General features: G+C 35.1%; 1 protein-coding gene and 1 long non-coding RNA gene across 3 annotated transcripts in view; one reads left to right on the top strand and one right to left on the bottom strand.

The window, feature by feature from the left end:
• The window catches only part of LOC136851945 (uncharacterized), a 39,051-nt gene that overhangs the window by 11,668 nt on the left and 14,558 nt on the right, over positions 1-12,825 (top strand). For both annotated transcript variants that reach the window (XR_010857009.1, XR_010857010.1), the window contains one exon: positions 5,833-5,917. This is a non-coding gene — a long non-coding RNA (uncharacterized lncRNA). The remainder of the gene's footprint in view (positions 1-5,832; positions 5,918-12,825) is intronic.
• LOC136851943 (high-affinity choline transporter 1-like) overlaps positions 8,273-12,825 on the bottom strand; it is a 56,683-nt gene continuing 52,130 nt past the window's right edge. The window contains exon 13 of the mRNA XM_067126308.1: positions 8,273-12,420. Within this exon, the coding sequence (XP_066982409.1) occupies positions 12,216-12,420 (205 nt within the window). The 3' untranslated portion in view covers positions 8,273-12,215. The remainder of the gene's footprint in view (positions 12,421-12,825) is intronic.

The following is a 12,825-nucleotide window of genomic DNA, read 5'->3' on the forward strand; positions in this document are numbered from 1 at the left end:
CTCCTTTCAATTTCCTTTCCAGCACTGAATGACCTCATAGGTCCCAGTGCTTGGCCTTTGGCCTAAACTCTGTATTCCATTTCAAAGTCTACGCTCCGTGAGCCTAGGCGTTGATCAGATTATTCTTTTACAGTGAAAGCAAACGAACCACGAATGGCCTCATCGCATTCCACGTGACATAGGTGAATAAGACATCACTGCTCGGTCGTGAAACATCAGCGATATAATGTAACGCCGACATGCTATCGTACTTACCTTGGGTAAACAGTTCTTATCGGTTGCTGATATGCGCTGTCTCTCTGGAGATGCAAGCGCCCAGGCACATAAACACGCACACCCTCCCACACACATTCTCTCTCTCTCTCTCTCTCTCTCTCTCTCTCTCTCTCTATATATATATATATATATATATATATATATATATATATATATATAGAGAGAGAGAGATATATATATATATATATAGAGAGAGAGAGAGAGAGAGAGAGAGAGAGAGAGAGAAGGGTACTGATATAATCGATCTGGGATTGTCAGTGTAATTTTGCGCTGAAAGTAAATGACATCGAATTTCCAGTAATGAAAATGCGATGTTTATGTCCATATACGAAAGAACGCCATGTTCATTTTCCTTAAATCTGTCTCAGTGGTTTGCTGAGGTACTTTCCCTCCCTCAGGGAGTTCCGGGCTATTTCTAGTAACGGACTATATAATGTATTAGCGGCTTTCGCGTCCTTGAGTCGTTGTTCAACTGTTGAATGAAAAAGTTGCCAAACGAAATAAAAGCTACAAAATGCTACCTTTCTGTAGGTCATGTTTCAACCACTTCTGTAAGCAATATGAGAAAGACTCACGAATGAGTCGAAATATCAATAATATAATTTTATATAGCACCTTATTATTTCCGTGGGACTTCTCTATTGTCTTTAATTTTTTCTCTATGTGGTATGAAGGCTGCTGAGAACGTCGCCTGCAGCAAAGGGTTTCCCAAGAAATACCTGTAAGAAAAACGTTACGATTTGATCTTTTGCTACAATTAGTCAATACTTGACGGTTTTCGCTGTAGAAAAATGTCAGTTGAATGTCAGCGGGTTACTACGATTAGTTCCCGTAGGGCAGTGGTTCCCAAACTGGGGGGCGCGCCCCACTAGGGGGGCGTGAGGACGATACAAGGGGGGCGTGAAGTCATCTGCTCGAAATTACTTGTTTAATAGAATAATAAAACCATTAAAAGAACAAATTTCTGATCTTGTGAGGAAGAAGCAGCAACATCCATCTCACTAAATTTGACCAGAAATTGTGCCTTAGTCTCATAAGTATTTCCAAATATTATATGCCATGTTTTCAAATTATCTATTCTTAAAATTGCAACTCAATTTTGTCAATTTGCTAATGTTCAAACTTTTTTTCGCTCACTTTGAACCAAATGTTTCGTTTTTAGTTACTGGAATGTACTGTTATTTGTTTGAGTGGCTTTCAATATTAAAATGTAATACAAACAGAAATCTGTTTTCCTGTACAATGCTAAGAAATAAATGTAAGAATCATTTCATATAAAAAAAAAAAGAGGAGTGGGGTCGTACGGGTCTACTGGAAGCAAAAAGGGGGCGTCAGGTAAGATAGTTTGGGAACCACTGCCGTAGGGGGTTAGTGCCGTCAGTGCGCCTCATGCGGTTCACTGTAGGTATTACTTAAGGTTCTTTGCAGCGTCCCTTCGTCCCCCGAGCTGCAACACCTTTCATTCCTTTTACTGCACCTCCGTTTATATTCTCTTTCTTCCATCTGATTCATAGTGCAGCTGCAAGGTTTTCCTCATGTTACACCTTACAAACCTTTTTATTGTCAATTTCCGTTTCGGCGCTGAATGACCTCATAGGTCCCAGAGCTTGGCCTCTGGCCAAAATTCTATATTCTATTCTATTCTACGACGATTAGTCAATGAATCGCAAATTTTGTTAAAAGAAAAATTAAGCCAGAAACTATAAGTTACTAAAATGAGTCTATAATTGGTCATTTTCGCTGTAGAAATAGCTACGTTAGACAAGCATTCATAGGCTTATCGAACTGAATTGAATATAGAATTTTAGGCCAAAGACCAAGCACCGGGATCAGTGAGGTCATTCAGCGCTGAAACGGAAATTGACAGTAAAAGTTTGAAAGGTGTAACAGGGGGAAAACCTCGCAACTGCACTTTGAATCAGTTGTTAGGAGAGGGTGGAAAGTAAGATGGAAGGAAGAATATGAAAGGAGGTACAGTAAAACGAACGAAAGGGGTTGCAGCTAGGGGCACTACCCACTACGGGGTCATAGGCTAATCGTCGTTTTGAATCATTTCCACGAGATGGCTCTGACCAGTGACAGCAACCGCTCTCAGCTGATGCCACGTCACGTGAAAATACCTATCATCTCTTTGCCTCTAATATTTTGGGAGATACGTTGTTGATGCTATACTGCTTTTTTTAATGCACTATGCAAATTCTCAGTTATTTACCTGTCTGATTTCGATTATTTTTTTAAATGCATAGTTTTATCTGTGGGTTGAATTATCTGTTTTTGTTGTTAATCTCTTCAACCTTGTTTTTGGACTTTTCATATATCCCTGTAGACGTATTGTATATAGATGTTTGTGCATTGAATAATAATAATAGTAATAATAATAATAATATTATTATTATTATTATTATTATTATTATTATTATTATTATTATTATTATAATACATAAGAATCTGTACATCATCCGTGGAATAACACGAATTCAAAGGAGTGAGACAAGCAAGATCGAATTGTAAAACAATAATAATAATAATAATGTTGCCTTTCATAGGAATCTATATGTACATAATCTATGGGATAACAGGAATTTAAAAGAGTAAGATAAGCGAAAAGACCGAATTGTTAAATAATAATAATAATAATAATAATAATAATAATAATAATATTTCTGCCTTACATAAGAATCTCTATCATCTGTGGAATAATGGGAATTTAAAGGAGTAAGATAAGCAAGATCGAATGGTAAAATAATAAATAATAATAATAATAATAATTATAATAATAATAATAATAATAACAACAGTGTTGCCTTTCATAAGAATGTGCAGATCATCTAATGGATAACAGGAATTTAAAAGACTAAGATAAGCGAGAAGATCGAATTGTTAAATAATAATAATAATAATAATAATAATAATAATAATAATAATAATAATAATAATAATAATAATATGAAGGAAGAAGACCCTCTTTCAAGCATGTTCTGTTGAAAATGATGGCTGCATTGTGCGAATTGATTTTACACTGCGTTTTTTCAAGAAAGGCGAATTATAAGAAGAATTGGAAAGACGCAATATAAAATCAATTCACACAATGCAGCCTTCATTTTCGACAGAATAATAATATTATTATTATTATTATTATTATTATTATTATTATTATTATTATTATTATTATTATTATTATTATTATTATTTATTATTATTATTATTATATGATGGCTGCATTGTGCGAATCGATCTTATATTGCGTTTTTTCAAGAAAGGCGAATTATAAGAAAAATTGAAAAAACGCAATATAAAATCACTTCGCACAATGCAGCCTTCATTTTCAACAGAATAATTATAATAATATTATTATTATTATTATTATTATTATTATTATTATTATTATTATTATTATTATTATTATTGACCAAAAGGAATCCCAAACACGCCTTAGTCTATCCTTGAAGCACCTCTTTTTTGACTCAAGGAAACAACAACGCCAGCCTGTAGGAGCTGGTTGAGTGAGTCATCCCGGTGACACTGACACCCTCGTCCATTACACGGCCTCAGAAATCGATTCTCCACAGTTCCAGAACGTAACGAACGTAATTCATAAGCGGTGGGTGGGTGGAAAGGGAGGATGGGCGTGGGGAGGGGGGTTATTCATGCGTAAAGGTATTCCTGCGCCAATACTCACGAATTTGCCAGCGGGTTTGTCTGTGCTGGATCGCGGCTTGCGTGACTGATGAGAACGCGCGAAGCACGCAAGCAGGGTCATACTCACTCGCTCGTGCTTTCTATCTCTCTCTCTCTCTCTCTCTCTCTCTCTCTCTCTCTCTCTCTGTCTCTGAATGATTTTCAGTTTGTCTGTCTCTCTGACAGAAATCCATTCTGTGCTGTGCAGTCTGGTTTATTTGTTTAATTATCAATCTGTAATTACACTTACACATACACACACATACATAGGCGCCCATATATCTATCTATCTATCTATCTATCTAGCTATCTATCTATCTGTCTGTCTGTCTATATAATGGCCACAGAACAATCGTAAAATGTTCTTTCGAGGCCTGATTATGGAATAAATGGTTAAAGAGGTAAGTCATGGATGCATACAAATATATGCACACGTGTATATGTGTATATATATATATATATATATATATATATATATATATATATATATATATATAATGTATATTTACACACATATATGTATATATATATATACATATACATATATGTGTGTAAATATACATTATATATATATACACATATACACGTGTGCATATATTTGTATGCATCCATGACTTACCTCTTTAACCATTTATTCCATAATCAGACCTCGAAAGAACATTTTACGATTGTTCTGTGGCCATTTTATTTCAGGTTTCCTGAAGCCTAACTCATTTAACAGTCTTTTTTGCTGTGCTAAATGGTTTAATATCTCAGTTTGTACCTTGCTCACGTTTCTAAGTTTCTGAATTATCGATATGGAGAAGCCTCACACGTCTCTATATTTCATAACCTCAGTTTATGTACATATCACACATTACCACAGGTGAACAGTAAGAGACGGGGTGTAGGTCCTGACCAGTTTCGACTTTATTTCCAAGCCATTGACGAAGGACTGATGCATAGTATTAGAAGTCACAAATATAGATACTACAGAAACAGTATGTATGTATTTATATATTCATTTGTATATATATACATATATGTGTATATGTATATATACATAAATGTATATATATATATATATATATATATATATATATATATATATATATATATATACACACAACACACAAAAATGTAAATATATATTTATATACACACACATACATACATACATATACGTGCATGTCTGTGTGTGATTTTCTCTCTGCTTTTCGATCTAGTACTTCTGCCATTCATCTGACATCAGGTCATGAAAGGTCTCTTCCAACCGAACTCAAACATGAAGCAAAGGTACTTCACAGGGATGAGGGTAATTTGTTTTTGGGTGTATGTTCTGAGCCACTCTGTACCAAATTTCGTTTCCGTCGAAGGGACAGTCAAAAGTTTTAAGCAACCCAGACAATGAACTGGTCGTTATATCCAAAAAATTGACTAAATGTGTGATATTTTGCGACGGAGAACATGTTGCAGAGGGTCGGTGACTGCAATAATTACAAGTCATTTTCGATCTCTCTGGTGCTTTCTAAATCAGTGGTTCTTAATCAGGGGTGCTCGCACCCCTAGGGGGTGCGAAGCCTGTTCATAAGGGGTGCAAGGATGCCTGTGAATAATTCAAGCAAAATATATTTTTATATACGCATGTTATTTTTTTTCTGCCAAAAAATTGAAAATAAAATAAAACATAAAATAAGATAGATAATTAATAATAATAATAATAATAATAATAATAATAATAATAATAATAATAATAATAATAATAATAATAATAATAATAATAATAATAAAAATAATAATAATAATAATAATAATAATAATAATAATAATAATGTGGTTTTGTTATTAATACACACATATCAACTTTGTATTTTAAATTTTTTTTTTTATTTATTTCAGCAATTCAGGGGGTGCGAGAACTGAACGCTGATTTGCAAAGGGTGCATACATTGAAAAAGGTCAAGAACCACTGCTCTAAATGCTGGCAAGTAGATCTTCACGCTCTTTATATATAAGTATCTTGAGTCTGTACTCTTGCTTCCAAAAAGCCAGTGTGCTGGAAATGCCCTTTTGCCGTAAGTCCCTACGGAAGTGGACCTTTATTATGAATATAAATTCGGACGTGTTCAGACTAACTTCAGTGAAGCTCTTGGCCAGGTTAACCACAAGGCTTTAGATATATCATAACCTAGGTGTCGGGGCTACATGATTTCATTAGTCTTTTGTGGCAGTTTGATGTATATTAAGGCAATAAGTAGTCATGGCCTTTTTGACACTTTGACGTTCTCACATAATATTGTGACGCTCATCCTTACTGACTGGGGCATGTTAAAACCCCTCTTACAATGCATAAACTGTAGCTGAAGTATTCACTACCCCTTGAGCAGTAATTAGACTGAAAAAGTCTCTTATTCCTATGGGTACCAAATCCTATTATTAATTGCTTAGCAATACCGGTATTGTATATTTTTATATTCCGTAAGTTTAAGTAGGGGATATTAGTGGGCAAACGTCTGTTGGATGCATCATTTTGTGCGAGGTGGCGTTTTTGTTATGAGGCACCATTTCTGTTGAGCTTCTTGCTTTTCAAAATAAGCGGCGGCTGGTGATGTTTAGTTACGTTCAGGATTCTAGCTAGACAGAGAAGTTTTTTGATCACCTTCATCTGATCTGGTAATGTTTAGTTACATTCAGGATTCTAGACGGGGAAGTTTTTTGATTACCTTCATCTGGTAATGTTTAGTTATATTCAGCATTCTAGCTAGACAGGGAAGTTTATTTTTTTGTTACCTTCATCTGGTAATGTTTAGTTATATTCAGCATTCTAGACAGAAGTTTGTTTTATTACCTTCATCTGGTAATGTTTAGTTACATTCAGGATTCTAGACAGAAGTTTGTTTTATTACCTTCATCTGGTAATGTTTAGTTACATTCAGGATTCTAAACAGAGAAGTTTTTGATTACCTTCATCTGGTAATGTTTAGTTACATTTAGGATTCTAAACAGAGAAGTTTTATATTAACCTTCATCTGGTAATGTTTAATTACATTCAGCATTCTAGACAGAGAAGTTTTTCTTATTACCCTCATCTGGTAACGTTTAGTTACATTCAGGATTCTAAACAGAGAAGTTTTATATTAACCTTCATCTGGTAATGTTTAATTACATTCAGCATTCTAGACAGAGAAGTTTTTCTTGTTACCCTCATCTGGTAATGTTTAGTTACATTCAGGATTCTAAACAGAGAATGTTTTATATTAAACAGAGAAGTTTTATATTAACTTCATCTGGTAATAATGTTTAATTACATTCAGCATTCTAGACAGAGAAGTTTTTTTATTTTTCTGTTACCCTCATCTGGTAACGTTTAGTTACATTCAGGATTCTAAACAGAGAAATGTTTTTGATTACCTTTTGATTACCTGGTAATCTTTAGGTTCTAAACAGAGAAGTTTTAAACCTTCATGTTTAGTTACATTCACAAACAGAGAAGTTTTTGATTACTAAACGGGAGTTTTATATTAACCTTCATCTGGTAATGTTTAATCACATTCAGCATTCTAAACAGAGATTACCTTCATCTGGTTTTTAGTTATATTCACCTAGCTAGACATCTGGTAATGTTTAGTTATATTCAGGATTCTAAACAGAGATTCTAAACAGAGAAGTTTTTGATTACCTTCATCTGGTAAAGTTTAGTTACATTTAGGATTCTAAACAGAGAAGTTTTGATTACCTTCATTGGTAATGTTTAGTTACATTCAGGATTCTAAACAGAGAGTTTTTGATTACCTTCATCTGGTAACAGCATTCAGAGATTCTAAACAGAGAAGTTTTTTTATTACCTTCATCTGGTAATGTTTAATTACATTCAGGGTTCTAGACAGAGAATTTTTTTTTTACCTTCATCTGGTAATTTTGTTACATTCAGGAGCATCAGAAGACCCATCTAAAAATTCAAAATTTACTTCCCTTCATTTCCAAACATTCAGCATTTGAGACAGAGAAGTTTTTTTTATTACCTTCATCTGGTAATGTTTAGTTACGTTCAGGGTTCTAGACAGAGAATTTTTTTTATTACCTTCTTATTTTGTTAGAAGGGAGCATCATGAAGACCCCCCCTAAAAATACTAAAAGTGGAACAAATGGAACAAATGCTTTATCATGCTGTAATTTTGTTCCATGCGACAAAGTGTGTTAATGTTTGGGTTCTGAACAGGACTAAGCTACGCCCCTGCTTTTTTGTCCGTTCAATTTTAATTAACTAAGAAGAAATATAAAATATTCCTCAGGTTATCAAAAGCCTTCAAGTAGGACCAACCAAACAAAACAACGCATGTGAGGTATTTTTGTTTAATAACATAATTATACCAAAACCATGAGTATGTACAATAATTGTACCATACATCCATCTATAAAGCAAGAAAACAACCACATACTTGATAAGTAGATGACGATCACCTCGAGAACCTCTTTATGAAAGTCAAGTTGAAACCAAAGGCCTCGTTCGGCACGGTTGAAATGTATTAAAGTTATGTACTAACACCGTGATTACCAGAAGAAAATCCACCTCCTAGCATCGCTCCTCCTTAGAGAAAGAAAGATTCTGAAACCACACTCACTCTAGGGGGAAGTTTTCGGGAAGTCGCTGAGGGCCAAAATTCAACGTCCGTTCCAAAATTGGTCCATAAAGGTCTGGTGACTGTCTGACCAAACCCTTTCAGGATAACAAGGTTATGTGTCATAGTCAGGTATGCAAGTCCTTCTGCGTTCTCTGCCATGGTAGGATATCGTTTTTCTCCTTCCCAGGCCATGGTAGGATACCATTTTTCTCCTTCCCAGGCCATGGTAGGATACCATTTTTCTCACTCCTAAGCAATGGTAGGATACCGTTTTTCTCCCTCCTAACCAATGGTAGGACACCATTTTTCTCCCTCCTAAGCCATGGTAGGATACAGTTTTTCTCCCTCCTAGGCAATGGTAAGATATTTTTCTCCCTCAGCCGTGGTAGGATACCATTTTTCTCCCTCCTAAGTCATGGTAGGATAACATCTTTCTCCCTCCTAAGCAATGGAAATACATTTTTCTCCCTCCTAAGCCATGGTAGGATACCATTTTTAATAATCTCCCTCTAAACCATGGTAGGATACCATTTATCTCCCTCCTAAGCAATGGAAATATATTTTTCTCCCTCCTAAGCCATGGTGGGATACCATTTTTAAAATTCTCCCTCTGGGCCATGGTAGGATACCATTTGCCTTCCTCCTAATCAATGGAAAGATACTTTTCTCCCTCCTAAGCCATGGTAGGATACCATTTTCTCCCTCCTAAGCCATGGTGGGATATCATTTTTCTCCTTCCTAGAACCAGGATACATCACAGATCTGGCAAAATTTATAGGCTTTGCAGAAATTTGATTGAACTGTACAAATGAGTTTTCTTTAAAAAGCAAAAACTAAAGAACATAATTTACAAGATTTTATTATTGTGAAAGAAATGCCTCCGTTTATTACTTTACAAAAACTATTGCAACACATTTGACGAACTTCAAATTTTATTATTATATCATCTTTCAATTTTTACCTGACACCGAGATCTGTGATATGTGAAATCAGTTTATTCTGGTGGCTATACAATTTGGCTAACAATGGCAGTCGACAAATTTGCACTGATCATTTAACAACAGCTTCAAGTTAATATCCACAAAAAATTATCTTAACGTTTCAATACACAGACAAAACTGGCTGTTGTCATACTCAGACAAGTCTGGGTTTAAGTCTGCTGCCTGCAAGGCATTACAGAAGAAGCTATGACAAACTGAACACCAATTTTGCGTTATGGAATAAAGTAATAGAGTAGAATATTTTAGAAATGGCATGTTTTAGACACTCATACTTACCACAGTTTTCTTCAGTTTACCTTACAAAGTTGAGGAAAGTGCATGATTGCAATTATGCTCTGTTGACATTTCAATATTCAAGAGCTTTGACCAGAAGCCTTAGCAAACATGTCTTTAAATGAATAAGGATTCCACATGACATTCATATCCTATTAAACATAAAAAGTTATGACAGATTTTTCATAGAGGTCTAACTGATCATAAAAGGACAGAATAGAGTAAACAAACGTAGTCTTCAAGTCTACATCAGACCAGTGATCAATAGAACGCCAACTACATCTGCGATTGATGTTTCTCTGAATAAGTCAGAGACTTTAAAGTTCAAGTTAGTCATTTATTCAACCAGTTCCAGAACAGTACTGAATTATGTATTCAAGTACTCTGAAGCACAAAATTTATATTAGCACCTTGTCCTATTTTCTAGTGCCATGTAACCGGTACAGGAATCTCTTACCCTCTGGCCCTACATATAAATGAAGATTTCAAACCACTTTCAGTTGAAGTTACCTGCTTGGAGATTACTTTTTCTCTTGGATTGAACAAACGCCTTAACTAATACCCTAACTGTCAGTATCACAGTTACATCAAACAGTGGATTCAGAGGAGTCTAATTTTACTCTGTGGTAAATTAAGAATAATTGAAAACATCTTTCACAAGGCCTCCGACGGAAAGATGGTTGTTCATTGAATAACTAAACCACTCACTGGACAAAAGTCTATCTGTCTATCTAATCTGCGTCTGGTTAGTAAGTTTCCTTGTTCTGCAAACTTTAGTAGTCACTGTTGGTGGTGTGACTGCTTCGTCATCAGTGCTTCTTTTTTCACCGTACCAACCAAAAATCATTAAAACTTAGTCTCTGTCAGTTTGGAAGAATATATGTACTATATAAATTACTTCTCTCTTCACATGCCCAAGAGCTACTGTGTAGGATTCTTTGTTTTCGGATTATATTTGACTTAGTTTAAGATAACAGGCTTCCATTTTGACAAGAAGTAACAGGATTCATAGATGAATCGGTAATCCTGCTTACGGTTTATTTTGTTTATGGAATTTTTCGAGTCCTGCCATTGTGTTCCGTGGGTCATCATTTTAGTATCTAGAAAATTTTTGTTTTTATCATTTCCTTACATTCACTGCGATGTTTCAATCGTCATTGAGTGTTTTCATAGACAAAAAAAAAAAAAAAAACCATTACATCACACTTCTTGCTAAGGCCTGATTTTAATAATGTCAGACGGTTTGCAACAAGCAGGAGGTATTTTAGAGATTTTTTCTCCATTAAATCTCTTTGCAGAGCCAGGGTATGCTATTGTTGTTCTTGCTTGGAGTGGGCTAATCTGCCCACCAAACTCTTCAAAATACCACTAGAGAACCCTTCAAAATACCACTAGAGAACCCTTCAAAATACCACTAGAGAATCTTTCAAAATACCACTAGAGAACTCCAACCTCTAAGTTTATCTTCAAAGTTTTCTATTTGCAGTACAAAAACAAATAAATATTACTTTGTCTCTCTTCTCTTTCTTCTTTTCTTTTTTCATTGTTACACACAACAAAAACCTTTAACATTATTTCCACCAGTATTTACTATTAGTACATCCAGTAAGTACTGTACCATTCAGTTCCACTGTGCTTTCTATGTGAATTGTCACAAGGACGAATGTTTAACAGATAATCACCATATCATTAAGTCCTGTGCTTGGCTACATATCAAGAAACTTCATTATCTCTGATGAAACAAACTGAGTCATTTGTTTTATATATACCAGAGTTATTGGGGTGATAAGAAGTTTCGTAGTTTCTTCAGCCTCCCAAACAAAGCTTGTGTACACTGGAGCCTTGAAGAAACCTTGCTATCACGCGAGTGTACTTTACTAACCTTTAAGAGAAAATAGAAACTACTTCATAACAGACCCACAAAGCAATATTCTTTTCCTGACTAGTTTCCACTCGGAGTAGGCTTGACCTGGGGGAAACTGTTAACCCGAGATGCTTTGAATATAAATCATATATATATATATATATATATATATATATATATATATATATATATATATATATATATATATATATATATATATATATATATATGTGTGTGTGTTATATCAAGAGGGTCCTTAAAATCAGTTTAATGTTGTCCCCTGACGACAACAAACAGAAACAGTCCCGCGAGCTCTCTTTCGAAATACTCAGGGCCTTGTTCCCTTGACGTAGTAGAACACCCATTCTGCAAGCGCCCGTAACAGAACATGTGACAAAAATATATGTATTTATAATATATATATCTATATATAAATCTATGTTTATGGTGAATCATCATTTTTAGAAAAAAATAAGAAGAAAATAATAATCTAAGACTCTTATGATGTACGCTAGGAATAGTTCACACTTTGTTCACGACCCCGTTGGGTGCTTGCGGCTCGGTGTAGGTGGCTGCTAGTGGGTTGTCGTGGGGCGACTTGGCGTTGCCCTCGACGGGTTTGGAGAAAGCCAGGTTGTGGTGGTAAGTGCTGTTGTCCGTGGCCAGTTCCTCCGTGTCATCGCAGGTCTTAGGGGGCAAGGCTTTGAAGCACTCGAACACGTCGAACCTGAAAAAAATTTAATGATGATTGACGTCAGAGATGGTCGCTTCGAAATATACCCCCTAGCTGCAACCTCTTCATTCCTTTTGCTATACCTCCGTTCACATTCCTTTTCTTTCATCTTACTTTCCAGCCTCTCCTACCAATTTTTTCAAACATTATTTCTAGCGCTGAATAACTTCATAGGTCCCAGTACGTGGTATTTAGCCTAAATTTTATGTTCCAGTCGAGTCCTTCCAGAATTCACCTCGCTTTGGAACCTACCTTTGGCTGATTGATACCAATGTCTTCTTGTGTCTGGGAAATTTTCTGTCTTTTTTTATGATGCAGTCATGATTTAGTTAACTTGTTCAAAGTAATTTTTTGAATTAGTTATTTTGTTTTTTCGAAAGACTACATAGCTTTTGAAGT

The sequence above is a fragment of the Macrobrachium rosenbergii genome, chromosome 24 (assembly GCF_040412425.1).
Source record: "Macrobrachium rosenbergii isolate ZJJX-2024 chromosome 24, ASM4041242v1, whole genome shotgun sequence".
Taxonomy (NCBI): domain Eukaryota; kingdom Metazoa; phylum Arthropoda; class Malacostraca; order Decapoda; family Palaemonidae; genus Macrobrachium; species Macrobrachium rosenbergii.